Source organism: Lipotes vexillifer, unplaced genomic scaffold (genome assembly GCF_000442215.2).
Source record: "Lipotes vexillifer unplaced genomic scaffold, Lipotes_vexillifer_v1.1 scaffold36, whole genome shotgun sequence".
Classification (NCBI taxonomy): domain Eukaryota; kingdom Metazoa; phylum Chordata; class Mammalia; order Artiodactyla; family Lipotidae; genus Lipotes; species Lipotes vexillifer.
Genome location: NW_006792448.1, coordinates 4414478 through 4429214, shown reverse-complemented (window position 1 = coordinate 4429214; position 14737 = coordinate 4414478). Strand labels below are relative to the sequence as shown.

General features: G+C 35.5%; 1 protein-coding gene across 3 annotated transcripts in view; it reads right to left on the bottom strand.

Annotated features, from left to right (window-relative positions):
- Window positions 1-1104: 1104 nt before the first annotated feature.
- PIAS2 (protein inhibitor of activated STAT 2) overlaps window positions 1105-14737 on the bottom strand; it is a 102718-nt gene continuing 89085 nt past the window's right edge. The window contains exons 12-14 of one of the 3 annotated variants that reach the window (XM_007465611.1): window positions 10100-10239; window positions 5225-5262; window positions 1105-2527 (exon numbers count right to left, since the gene is read on the bottom strand). In XM_007465611.1, coding sequence (XP_007465673.1) covers window positions 2348-2527; window positions 5225-5262; window positions 10100-10239 — 358 coding nt within the window. In that variant the 3' untranslated portion in view covers window positions 1105-2347. Of the gene's footprint in view, window positions 2528-5224; window positions 5263-8008; window positions 8100-10099; window positions 10240-14737 lie in introns of those variants that run through there. The other 2 variants (XM_007465613.1, XM_007465612.1) reach the window with 2 other exon arrangements.

The following is a 14737-nucleotide window of genomic DNA, read 5'->3' as shown; positions in this document are numbered from 1 at the left end:
AAAAGGACAGTGGCTTAATAAGCATGTTGTTGTCACAGGGCCAAAAGCATAAAGAAAAGTACTCACCTTCAAATATACATACACAAAAGTCTCAATTTTAAGATTATAAACTTAAAAGTATATTTTAAAAAATGTTAGTCGCCTGTATGAGATAAATTAAAAATTTATGTAATTCAGTGTGAAGCACCAAAAATGAACAATAAAACTGTTCACATAAAACAGTGAGAAGGAAACAAAGCACAACTATAAAAGCACAGAGGTATCATTTACAAGAACCAAGTAAATAAACTAATTTCTATTAATTTTTTTCATTTACCTGATAAAACTTTGTTGGTTAAACTGGGGAGGGGAGGGTCTCTGAGCATCTAAGGGGTAACAAAATGGTAACAAATATACAGCATTTCTTTATTAACAAATTATACCACACAAATCAGGTTATTTTTTCTATCTGATTACAGAGTTAACAGAACTTGCATCCATATTTAGAGCAGCAACATAAAATTTTACTAGGAAGAAATTCTGTATCTGGACCAAAGGACTGTAACGTGGACGAAGAAGGTAAAACTGGCAACTATGATGCAACTACTGCAAGAAGATTCAGGTTCGTTTTCCATGTTTATAACTCTCCAAAAGGGATAATACATTAAGGGGATAATGCAGCCAAAGAAGGGATGATGTAGAAAATCACATGAAATTAAATGAGCACAAAAAGAGCACGGGGGCGGGGCGGGGGGTGGCAGCGGCATGAGAACTTGAGAAGGTGTGAAAAACCACGCAGTGACAGGTCAGCTCCCTGGAGTTGCACCAACCCAGATTGTTCCCTATCCTAACTGAAATTGGTGGACTCTTCATCTGGGTACTTCAGCTTGAGAAATCAGTTAGATTAATCATTTTTAACACAGGTTTATTTTTAAAGTAGATACAGCTTAGGGAGAGAAAGCTAAATATTAGGGAAGTATTAAGTCCTTCAGAACTCAAAATTTTGCAGCCAAATGAAAGCAAAGGAAAGTATAAAATTTGGATAAAAATGTTTCTCTAAGGGTGAAACAGTTTTCTGAGAGATTTTAAAACCAAACACACAGTAAGAGAGTGGTTTTCAAAGTGGGTTTCAGGCCCATCCTCTCCTCTTCAAACCTTTCTTATATTCAAACATTTCTAATTCCGTTTTGTCTTTTGTGGCTTCAGGAAAGATTTCCTTTTAAAAAAAGGAAAGGGAAATCTGATGCCATCCCCATCCCCTTGCTACTGCTTGTTCTTTAAGGTTGAAAATCACTGCTATGAGAAAAATGAGATCTAAAACATATTTTGTCAGTGTTACTAAACTGAAAAGTTTCAACACAGATCTGTACATTATCCTGTAAAATAAATGAGCAAAAGAAGTTCTTAGGAAGAAATTAAACTTTGCTATTCCCACCGCCCCTACATCTGTTCTTCCACTGCCTCCAACCTCTCAATATTTCTAGACAGTGTGAACAAAATTCTAACAAACATTCCAGCCCACACCTTAATCTAAAAACATTTCATTTGATGGCTGCAGAGAATTTTTTTTTTGAGAAGGTAAGCCCCCAATTTATAGAAACCTCTAGAATAAGAATGTACGATTACCAAAATAACACACATTACATCAGGGAAGACTCTGCATAGGGTTTCTTCAACATAATCACTAATAATAAAGAAAAGCCAAATCCCAGAACTTCACTCTGCATTCATCAGCACACAATACCAAAGTGTAAACAACAACCAGGGGAAAATGCTTAACACAAAGGCCATTTTTCTTTGATGGAATCGGGGAGAAAAGTGGAACTGCAGGAAGAAAAGTGGAACCCAAGCTTTGGCCACTTATCAAGACTTCAACGAAATAGAACAAATCTCCATGGAAAGGGCTCATTCGGCAAACGTAACTTCTTTCCATATATTTTTCCTTCACGTCAGATTAAATAAACAAAACTTGTCATTTCAGAATCACTGATTACATCTTTTTTTAATTAGAAAAAAGTTTACTTGAATATTTACATAACTTTATTGCTGTTTATTACAACAAAAAAAATTTTAACTGATTTGTAGAATCCAACCAGTAACATATGAAATTGAAATCCATCTCTCAAGAAGATGCAGTTACAGCTGAATGTATCTGATGCTCAGAGTACAGCATGAATAAGAAAAATCCTTGCATGTCATGTGGTTCTTGCTGCAGTCATCTGTGTTCATCTCTCAGAAGGCAAAAGAATCCATTTGACACTTCAATAAATATCAAAGTAATCGTTACCAAAAAAATAGCTTCCACGGACCAGAGATCCAAGAAACAGCAGTTTTAATGAATGATTCCTAGAATCGAGTGAGTCCTCCTTTAGTCCAATGAGATGATGTCAGGAATGTTACTTCCACTGCTGGTTATGACCCCTGTCTCACTCCTGCTGCTGGATGAACTAACATGAGTACTGCTTTCATGGGGGCTGGTGGTGGTGACAGACGTACTGCTTGCTGTTAAGGGTGAGGTGAGACTATCCAAAAACATAGGAGGACAGTACTGCTTGAAACAAACAATGATGTCGATGAGGAAGAGGCTACAGTGATTTTAAATATAGAGACTAGAAATTATTAGATATACACAAGTGATAGCCACATATTTAAATCTCAGTGGGACTTAAAAACTTCTCAAAACTTCACATCTTTGGATGGAAGGTGGCATGAATTTTAACATTTTACATTATTTTGTGAGTGCAGCATATTCCTGATTGTCTCAAAACTCGCAGAATTTGTGACCAAATACGTAGTAGTACAAAAATGTCAACAATAACTAAAGTTACTTAATACTAAATATTGGCCCCAAAATTATGACTCATACTTAATCTCAAAAAGAATTTGCTCACTAAATGTATTTATACCAGATTTAAAACACACTGTAAAAGGCTAATAAACTTATTTTTAATGGTGTTGAGAAAAATGCTAATGCAAAACTCAGTAATTCTCTCAAAATTTAATATTAATCAGACCCTTAAGGAATAATGTTAAGACTGATCAGCGGGAAGGCAGCATCTGACCCCTTTGTACATACATGTAACAGAACCTGTGTAATTAGAAGAAAGCATACATTCTAATATAGAGACTTCATGGTAGCTAACTACCACGGGATGCTCAGAAACAGAGTTATCTCAGGTACTCACAAAATTTTGGAATAAATCTTAAAGGAAATCTAATCTAGTCTAATTTCCTTTGAGATGCTTGCTTGACACCCTCTTCCAACTGTTCAAATTTCTGGTTTCTTTAACATCTTAGCTGCTGATTCCCAAACTAATTCCGACCTGAGTTTAGTACTCTAATATTGACCTGGAGGAACAGAGAGAGACAAGAGCTAAAAGCTTTATATCACCATAGAATATTTTGTATGAGAGACAACTGCACTGACTTGAGTGAGATAAGCGAGGTCCAGTATACAAGAGGAGAGGTCCTAAGTCTGTGTTTAGATTGACTGTATGAAAGAAGATCAGTAAGGATATCTGATCAATATTATCAATTCTATATATTATTCAGCCTATCATGAGAGATATTAAAAACAGAAATTTAAAACTGAAGTTGTTTAGACTACATGATCCTTCAAAAAGACCATAAAATGGGAACAACGGCCCCAGGTTTAAGGCTGCCAGTCAGTGGAAGGGCAGTAATTAAAATTCAGGGTGCCTTTTAAAAAAGTAACTTAATGTTTAGGATGGACAATTGTCTTGGTTCATCAACAAAATAAATGCCAGGCACAAAGACATTCAAGGGGAGTTCTTAAAGAGCTTCTAAGAACCTCTAAAGAGAGTTGCATTGTCAGGTATTAAACTTCTTTAAAATCAATTTCTAATTTTCCACTGAAATTGAGCCAAGAATCTGGAAAAAGCCCAGAAAGTTAACATTTTATTTCTACTACCTCTGAGGGAGTTTTTGACCCCCTAGGAGTAAAAAGGTACTCTTCTTCCTTTGTATAATGAATGCTAGATACTACAGTCCTGCTATCAATAGCCTCTACATCTTGAAATCTTACAATACTCAGGTTGCAGCCAATCTAACTCTGTAGCCTTCATGTGTAATTTGAACACATCTGCATAAGGATAACAGGGATTTAAGGGGGCAATGTGGAGGTAAAGTAAAACAAATCTAAGGATTCGAGGAAAACTGAAAGCACAACCTCACCCTTCATTTGGCTTAGCAACAAGTTAGCCTGACATCAAGCATGCTAAATAGCCCTATAAAATCAAAATCCTCTAGGTTCCAAGATCATTTTTTAAAAAAGGATGATTCACATTAAAAACAGTAATACTTTAAGCCTGAAAAATCTATTTCCTAAAAAAACAGATAAATATTTTGCTATAGAATCTACTGCTGTAACAAAGTCAACTCAGGGTGAGAAGAAGAAACTCCTCATTCTGTGCCTGTTACCTTGGGCCCAAATTTCCAGTGCTGTTTATGTGATCAAATACAGCGTACTGAACCAGGAAGCTGATACAAGACCTGTGGTTAGCTGATTCTGAGCAGCCTACAAAGCAGTGGTGCATGGCTCGTCCTCTATCCCTCCCTACTCTCAACACTTCTCTCAAAGTCTCTTTCTCTGTTTTGCTTTTCCCTTCAGCTTTTCCCATGCCTTTTCCTCCTCTGCTCTGCCTCTGCTATAAGCTTTATCAGTGGAGTCCATGCTTATTGCAAGGTCTTCATGTTGGGATGCTGCGATACTAGAGTTTCTTATCTCTGACAAAGAAAACAGGAATGACTGGTTTATAGCAATTTTAGATTAGGGCATCTCCAAAGTCTGAATCATCTTATTGCCTTTAAAAACAAGGAAGAATCAAGCTAACGATTCAGTCTGTTTAATCAGCTTCAGCTATTTTCTATGTATAGAGCAAGTGTTTTACAACTTATCTCTATAAGGTTTTAACTTCCAGTCATTGAGCACCGCTTCCCCTCATTTTAATCACTCAAATGCTCGTAAGAAATGCCAACTGATTATATTAAACTAAATAAAATATAATTTAAAATTCCAGTATTAAAGGCCAAAATATCATAAACTGAGTCCTAGCAACTTCATCCCTCCAAGTAAAATTGTGAAGTATTTATATAGCACTTCCTTTCCATCAATTTAAGTAACTGAGAGTTGACTGTCCTGATTTTATGCAACTGGTCATTTTTAGTTAGTATGACACAACCAACAATCAAATACAAATTAGTTGCTTAAATTCAGGATACATACCTGGGGATCAACTGGAATAAGGGAAAGAAAATCCAAACCTAAAACAAAAATGTTCTGTTAATAGTTGTCTCATATGTTGGAGACAAGAATTATTTCCCTAAATTATTTTTTATTTATCTTAAGTCATAAAGCATTTGGGTTAAGGTCTTACCATTCTGCCATAGGGAAGGTCTATACCACGATCAGGATATTTATGTGGGTAAAACCCAAAAATGAACAAATTTCCTAACAAAACAACTAGAAAAACTGCCTCCCAGAGACTTAAAGGGGGCAGTCCAAAATTTTTCAGATAAATAGGACTAGTCAAAGCAAACTTTCCCCCTTTATCACTTAGCAGAATGAGAAGCAATAAAATGAAAAGATGACGATCTGGATTCGGACCATTAAAAAAACATACTTAGGACTCAAGGTACTTCACATTTATTTTTTAGAAATACACCACACTGAGCTTCATCTAAAATATCACTTCTTAGGCAGAGAAATGTCTATTTCATGGACAGCTCTCTGTTCCCCAGTTCCCACAACAAGAGTAGCAGTACACAGTTCAACGTGCTGCACAAAGCAAGCACCTGCTAACTGCTGCTCATTAACAAGCTAAATCTTACCAAGGTTTGCTGGGTTATAAGCTAATGCAGTTTTCTAAACCAAAGCTTTGGGATTCTCCAATTATGCTTTTGAAATAGAACTGTGGTAAAACGTTGCCCAGTAATACCATTTTGAAATATTAAAGTTATAACAATAAATAATAAAAAATTTCAGGTCTGAAAAATCTAGCAATAAACTTCAAGGTCAGTCCCCACAGACCTCTGTATGACTAAATTTCAAAACATTAAAAAAAAATAAAAATCACGTATTAGGTGTACGTTACTAAGACGGGCCAATTTCTATTCATTCTATGAATTTTTATATGCTGGTATTCAATGTCACCTCAAGTATAATAATCAAACAGAGTGTACTCTAATACTAGACTGTTACTCTAAAGAGAGAATATTAGTGGGAAATATTTAAAATATTTAATAACCAGTATGAAAAATTTATAAATCAAAATGTTAAAGTATATTTATTCCCTGATAATCTCTAAATAAGGGTATGATAAAAATACTTATCAAGTAATACAAGCTGTAGCACCAATCATTTGAAAGAAGTCATTTAATTTCTAAAGCATTTTTGAAAACTGCTGACATTTTTCATTTTATATGCCTATCACTAGCTATATGATGAAGCAAGGTTTGAGCCAACACTGGAATCACAACAAACTTTTCCAAGGAGCTCCCCATTAAATTGATACTAAGTAGGTGACATATCTCAATAAGCAAAGAGTTTCTCTTCACACTAATGATACTGTCCAGTAAATCCTCTCTCTGCTTCAGCTGAACAGTAATTCACAATTTGTCTAGCCCTTATAATACCTTCTGAGAGTTTTATACATTCAACATTTCTATTATGGACTACATCACAAAAAGAGTTTATTTGCATATCATTTTATTGGCTTAATTTTATTAATTTTGTTTTGCTTCAAATGGTATATAACATTATTTATATAATAACTTCTGCTTTTAAAAGCTTATTTAATTTCAAATATTCAATCACTTTTAATGTTTGTTGAATAACTCAGTCCATTTGAATAACAAAATTTCTTTATAAAGCTACAGAAAGTATTGCTATTTCTGTTGGAATATTGTGTATTGAAGCCAAATCACTCAAAATGCTCATTTTCTAAAGTTTATTCCCATTTTGTAACTTCAGTTTAAATAAATACACAGGCTTGATATAATTTTCAAGCTGTTTTTGTAGTTCTAGCACAGGAGACTGCCCATCGAGGAGGTGCCAAAATATGGAGGTGTTTCCATATTTTCATTATTTCAATTCCCATCTCTTCAGATGTACTGCAATTCTCTTTGATGATTATTTCATGTGTGCTAGTAGATATATAGTCTATTGATAAAACATTTTAAAAGATGTGTTTGATCTATATCTTTTGACACCTCATCCAGGGATAACTGAATATGGTAACTTATACAATGCCATAATAAAATGTCTAGAAATTTTTCTGAAATTTTGGTTGAAACCCATTGTCTCCCTAGCATTACACAGATGCTGTATACACAAAATTCAATAATGTTTTTAATGTAAATATTTCTCACTGAAACCATTTTTCTCAAACAGTAACAATGAAGTTCGATATAGTATCTCAGATGTTATTCCTCCTATTAAAAAAAGATTATCAACAATGTCTTGCAGTTCTACTTTGTAAGTACAGACTATTAAAACCCTTACATGAAATAGATGACGTTTCATGAACAGTGATCAAATGTTATTGCCTTATTTTGTAAGTGTAGTAAAATGCTGTTTTCTTATTTCACCGTAAGTTTGAACTGCAATGATATGTTGTACTGACGTATTTTTAGGCCCTCCTAAGTATTCTACAGTTGAAAATGCTCAATTATCTTTAACTAAAAAGCAGGTAGTGTTAAAAATTCTGATGGTACATTCTAAATGCTTTTGTCAATACTGATAAAATTGTCGTTTTAGATTTTAAATGCTTCTTCATGTGAAACTGACTCTGTATGTCTTATTAATAACAATACATTCTCCTTACTTGATCCATGAACTTTAACAAAACATAACTCCTATATGATTAAATATGTAAATGTTTAGCACTTTCAAATTTTAATGATACAACTTTTGAGCACTATTCCCACCTGACAAATATGGCACTAGCAATAATAAGGCAGTCATATTTTTTCATGAAATAATCAAGCTGTTTTCCACTCCATAAATACAAATTATGTTTTATTTTGCATTCACTGTTGCATAGTATCAGAAGATGTTCCAAGCTGCAGTTCATTATTAATATCATTTCTTCTTTGTTCTCCTGCAGATTCAGAAGATTCATGTTTATGATGTTTAAAAGGAATGTTAAGAAATGTATTAAAAGTCTGTCATCTCTCCATTCTTGGTGTTCTAATTAATATTTTATTATAAATTATTAAACTTATAAATATCAAAACTCTGTACAGTATGACTAATTACATAAAAATTATGCACAAAAAAATCCCCAAAGTAATTACTAATTACAAAAGAGCATATTAACAGTAAAACCAAAGTAAAAACTAAACTACTTAGATGTAGTAACTGCTACATAATTCATAGATGACGGTAAACTGGTAACTCTTCTAAAGTACAACAGTTCCTATTCTATTCTGTTTATCAACTGATAAGAAAGCCTTTCAATATTTTAATAATCAGTATTACTATATTGGCTTATATTGGCTGAATATCAGCCCTGGATATTAGTCTTAGTTCCTTAATGTCAGCTTGAAATGCATTTTATGAAATACACAGTTAACATATTTTACTGTTTTTCTCAAATCTGTACATTTTATAAAGTAAATAGGCTGACTTTATGCCCAAATTTTGAAATAATATGAATTCCCTGAAATTAAAAATTCATCCAAACTCACATAATTCAAAAACTAACAGGGCAAGTGATTTGTACATTGTACCTATTCTATTGCTAAATGGCCAGAGTCACTTAGTAAAAACAGAGAACGTTCATTATCTTTTTTCAGGATTTTTAATTCAAGATCTTTAGGAAACAAATCCTTCTGGAATGCTTGTTTGTAAGATGACATGTGGACACTCTTCAACTTCATTTGAAACTAGCCACAGTTAAAGCAAAACATGGCAGTAAGGAATTAAGACTCTCTGACTTTCCATCTTTCTTAGGACCATGAAACCTCACCTGTAACTCAGCATCAAGCTTTGTATCAACAAATACTCTATAACTGGTGCTAGCCGGGCTTACAAACAATTTTTTAAAATACCAATTCCCAAAGTACATGTGGAGTAAACATATTTAAGAAGCAAAAGGTACCTAACATTTTTTTTGATGGATACTATTTTTAGTCTACTCTTTTCCATTAAATTTTATTCAAACTGAATAAATGCTGAACAAATTTCAAGTGACAAAATTACACTGGGGCAGAGTACACAACTATCAACTTTTTCAACAACACAAACTTTGCCCAACAGAATATACATTGTGCTTAAAATAAAGACCTTACTAAGAGGGGCAAGAAGAATAAATCATAGGTCAAAATTAATTTCCTAAATCCAGAAAATTAATAACAGGAGGAGGTGACTGTATTCCACTAAAAGGGCCCTTCAAAGAGAAGGGAAGTCATGAATTTAAGAGTCACTGGTACTAACTTGCTCAAATTTGATCAACCAAAAAATGTCTGCAAAAACAATGGCAAAAACAATGGCTATGTAGGGAGAGAAAAAGAGGGAGGACAGAAAAAGCTTTAATTTTATAATATGGCCTTGGTTGCATACGTCTTGGTACTAAGGTAATTCAAGCAGCCTTGAAGCTTTTAACTGTTGAGTTAACATACATATAAAAGATATCCCTCAATATTAAGCAGAGCTCTAGGGAAATAGCAGGTAGATCCTATTTTTACAGGGTAAAGCTGGTAGGCAACACTGACCTCACAGTACACCAGTATATTCTGAAGTTGTGATGGGATACCAAGAAGTGATGGGCTACTAAAAAAAGTATGAGAAAACATTCTCCCTAACCTGTGAAGCTTCCATGATAAACGAAGAAAGAGTCTCCGAGTATAAATTCTCTATGAGGAAGAATAAATTCTGTAAAATTTTCCTACGGTATTTCCTCTCATCAAAATCTACAGATTGCTCTATAGTTAAAATGATAGGAACTGAATGTGATATATTTAAAACAGATACTACCTTTACCGGAAGTCTTTCCTTAGCATTTCTATTTAAGATATTTAAATTATATTTGCTCCACAGATTAAGATAAAAAATAAATGGTAAAACTTGATAAAAAAAACAAAACACCTCTTCACATACCTGGCAAATCTGATGACATGCTTGATATTGGCGTGTGGTGGAATGGTACTGAGTAGTCTGTTAATGAAGGCGGAATAGCAGCAGGATCAACCGAAGTCACACTGGGCACCCTTACAGAAGATGGCTGATACATGAGAACCCTGTTTTAAATAGCATGGGAAATTACAAACAATCTGGCTGTTAGTTCACAGGAGAGAAGGGCTGTACCACTGGGCATTGTCAGTCGTAAGTTCACTAAGTTTCCAAACAACTATACAGCAGCTACTCACTACACAGCACTCCACTCACTCTCCTCTTTCATAACAGTCTTCACTTTAACATGAACACATGTTGGCTCTCAACAGCAGCTGTGACATAAGAGCAAGGTGGGGCTTCCCTGGTGGCGCAGTGGTTGAAAGTCCGCCTGCCGATGCAGGGGACACGGGTTCGTGCCCCGGTCCGGGAAGATCCCACATGCCGCGGAGCGGCTGGGCCCGTGAGCCATGGCTGCTGAGCCTGCGCGTCCGGAGCCTGTGCTCCGCAACGGGAGAGGCCACAGCAGTGACAGGCCCGCGTACCGCAAAAAAAAAAAAAAAAAGAGCAAGGTGGCGTTAAAACATAATGGACAGTGCTGGAGCAATACGTAAAACTTTGATCCACAAACAGGAATACACTCTACATAATGATTTTATTAATGTATGTGTAACATGTATGTGAATATTAGTAATTTTATATATAAAGAAATTTAGAAATAAAATAGAAGACTCCTAAGATTTGATTAAAATCAGGGTACCTTTATGAGTGAAGCTACTTACTATAGCTCAAGCATGATTTCTTCCATTCTAACGTGAACTGTATTAATTATTAGCGATCTTATCTGGGAATCACCCAAGCAAAGATAGCCAGTCCTAAAGCCAGCCAGCCTGATAACAACAGGCAGCAATAAGAAATTAGAATAAGACAACTACTCAGGATTTCAGACATAATATCCAGAAATAAAAACACTGGCTACCATGATGCCATCTACTCTTCCAAGAGGGCTTACGACTTTGAAATTCGCTGTTCATGCTATGAAAAACACAAATTAAATACACTTAAGATATACTTTATTACTGGTATTTATACATGTACGTATACACACTATATATATAATAACTATAATTTTAAGAAGCAGTATAGTTAAACATATTTTTGAAAAAGTTCAGGAAAAAAGAGAGATGATTTTGCATCCTTCCTACTTAACCTTCATTTTATCTTAGTCCAGGGTAAACAATTAGAAGTTCTTAAGAAAACATCTTGAACATATACAAGAAACTGAGCAATGTTACAGACCCTCTGGCTGATGGTGGCCACCTTTTTGTCCAGCATCTTAGTGAGGCTGCAGTGGTAGCACCTGGTCTCCGAGCTCTGCGATGCCACACAAGGATGACAAGAAAAAGACAGATGCCGGAAAGTCAGCCAAGAAAGACAAAGACCAAAGACAAAATGTGGGACAAGCTCAATAACCTAGTCTTGTTTGACAAAGCCACGTAAGACAAACTCTGTAAGGAAGTTCCTGACTGTAAGCTTAAAACCCCAGCTGCTGTCTCTGAGAGACTAAAGATTCACAGTTCCCTGGCCAGGGCAGCCCTTCAGGAGCTGCTTAGTAAAGGACCCATTAAACTGGTTTCAAAGCACAGAGTTCAAATAATTTATACCAGAAACACCAAAGGTGGAGATGCCCCAGCTGCCAGTAAAGATGCATAAACAGGTCCCACCACTGTACATTTTAAAAAGTAAAACTTTACTAAACTGAAAAAAAAAAAAAAAATAAGGAGGGTGGGGGACAGGGACACAGGGACATTAGGTCATTAGGACATTAAGGCCAGCATTCCAAAGCGCTGCCAGTAAACCACCATGAGCTTAATGAGAGAGGCACAGAGCTCTGTAGCTGGAAGGGACCACTACAAAGATGAAGCACAACTGACAGAAACAGTACAACCATCAAAGTTAGACTGAGATGACAAGTAGGACCTCGAGACGTCCTTTCCCTTGGCTGAAACTTCCTGTTATTGCTCAGATTATTAAATACCAGTAATAAGGAATGATGACATATTTGCATGACATTCTTCATACTCAACACAACTGACAAAACTATTTCATAACCTCAATTAAAAATCTCAAACCACTTAAATAATCACCACCTATTTAAACACTGGATTCCCTCTAAAACCAGTTTGCATTATAACATGAGGCTCTTGTCTAGCTGTTATTCTGTACTATTTGTCAAAAATACAGATGTTGTTGGAAAGGAGGAAAATGAAGTCATCTTGAGAGGACACACATGGCTGTGCTGGCAACTGCTAGTCTCAGAAAAGCAAATAAATAACATAGGTCAGAGTTCAGGAATCTTAAACTGATCCATTTGGGAGGCAAAGGAAATATAACATGCTTGAGACGGTAACATAAGCCTCATATTTCAAAACACATTTTTCCAGATGTACATGAAGATGGACAAAAAGAGCAACCTGCCTCGGTTAGAATCAGAAGGTTTCTTGGCCTCCAGTGTTACCTGTCAACCTAAAACCACAAAGGTAGACTCCAGAGGGGGAAAGAGAAAACCTGAGATGAGCTCAAGTACGTATGTTATATTAAAGCACATCTTTTTCTGGAGGTTTGAAGACACTGGTCCTCTACAAGGATGAAAGTAGAACAGAAAATCACCAAAAGTGTTTTCAAATTACAAATGATCCTACCTCCCACACAGGAATGTGCATCAGAAATTGGGGGATGGGGGATGGAGATAAAAAGGAAAAAGACAGGAACTTCCCTGGTGGCACACTGGTTAAGAATCCGCCTGCTAATGCAGAGGACACGGGTTCGAGCCCTGGGCCGGGAAGATCCCACATGCCGCGGAGCAACTAAGCTCATGCACGACAACTACTGAGCCTGCGCTCTAGAGCCCGTGAGCCACAACTACTGAAGCCCGCGTGCCTAGAGCCCATGCTCCGCAACAAGAGAAGCCATCACAATAAGAAGCCCTCACACAACGAAGAGGAGCCCCCGCTCACTGCAACTAGAGAAAGCCTGCGTGCAGCAACCAATACCCAACACAGCCATAAATGAATGAATGAATGAATGAATGGAGACACTGGTATATGTTAGTACTAAGGAGGGGGTTTAAAAAGTGGCTCTGATTATTATGGTTGTTTCACAGTATTAATATATCTTAATCATATATATATTTTTTAAGATGCAAGTTTTTGAAGAAGACCTATATGTGTGTAAACATATATATGTATGTGTGTGCATGTATATACACACACATACAATATACAAACATATATATGATTTCATTTATTTTAAAAAGTTCCTACTTAAAGGTACATTTAATCTGTCACTTTTTCTCTGACACTGAAAAGAAATGAAAAGAAAAATTTCAAGTTTACAAGAAAAAGACAATGGCTGCCTTCCTCTTGCTCCCTCTTCTCGTCCTTTGATGTCTCACACTGGAGATTATCTTTTGTCTTGATCCTGAACTGGCCTTTCAACCTGGATCAGATTTATACAAAACAACAATAAAACTCATTTTCCTACCCTTTATTTCCATCTGTAGAGGAGTAAGGCCAATGTCCCAATGCACATGTCACCACAGTAACTCTTTTTTTTTTTTTAATTCTTTTTTTAACCACAGTAACTCTTAACCACTGCATATCTTCTGTTCTCATAACAGGAAACTTTGAGTGATTAAATAACTATTCCTTGTTTCTCCAATACAAAATGCTGTCACAACACATGAAAATGTCACAACCCACTGACAGTACAAATTATTAAATCAACATCTAAAATCTCAGCAAACATCAAACTATTTAGTGTAGGTTAATTCCTCTTACCTGAACTTTGTAACCATTAATACAAATTCACCTTTATATAGAAGGGGTGAAATTCGTTATTTGTTAGGATTATCAAATTACCTACTGGTAGAAAGATTTTTGTTTTAATCAGAATCTTCACAAAGACCACATTCAGAAAGGTAAATGATTCTGATGCCTATGCAAAAAAAGACGTATTTATAGATACGGAATAACAGGAACCATGGAGAAATGTAAATGGCTATGTCTGGTGGAATTGTGGGTATGTGATGCTATAAAACAATAAAAACATTTTTTAAAACTTTTAATATTTGTTACTCCCTCCTCACAGGATTGGCAAATACACACACAGGCTTTATGTGTACAATATGTATGTGTACATATATAAATTTTTACAGCTGTATCCACAGTATCACAGCACAAAGGTAAACTGCTGGCATGCTGCCAGACAGCAAACATCAGTATTCTAGACTGTGTACTAGATCACTGAATTAATACTTGGCCCCAACTTACATGTCTGAAAATTCAGTAACTTGAATTTTTATCCATAAACCTGAAATTCACTGGGTGCTCCCACTTTATGATCATAAAAATATTTTAAAAGATTCAATTTTGCTAATGATTCTTCATCTATTTCTAATCTTTGTTTCCTGTCTTTAGAATACCTCCTCATTAATGACAAAGCAGTCATTCAATTTCCCAGGCATGGGGTAGGGACATAATATTTAAAATTATCTTTTAATTTAGAAAAATAGCAGAGGTTTCCTAAAAGTCTTAGATTAAGGTGCCAATTTCTTCTGACAGGCTA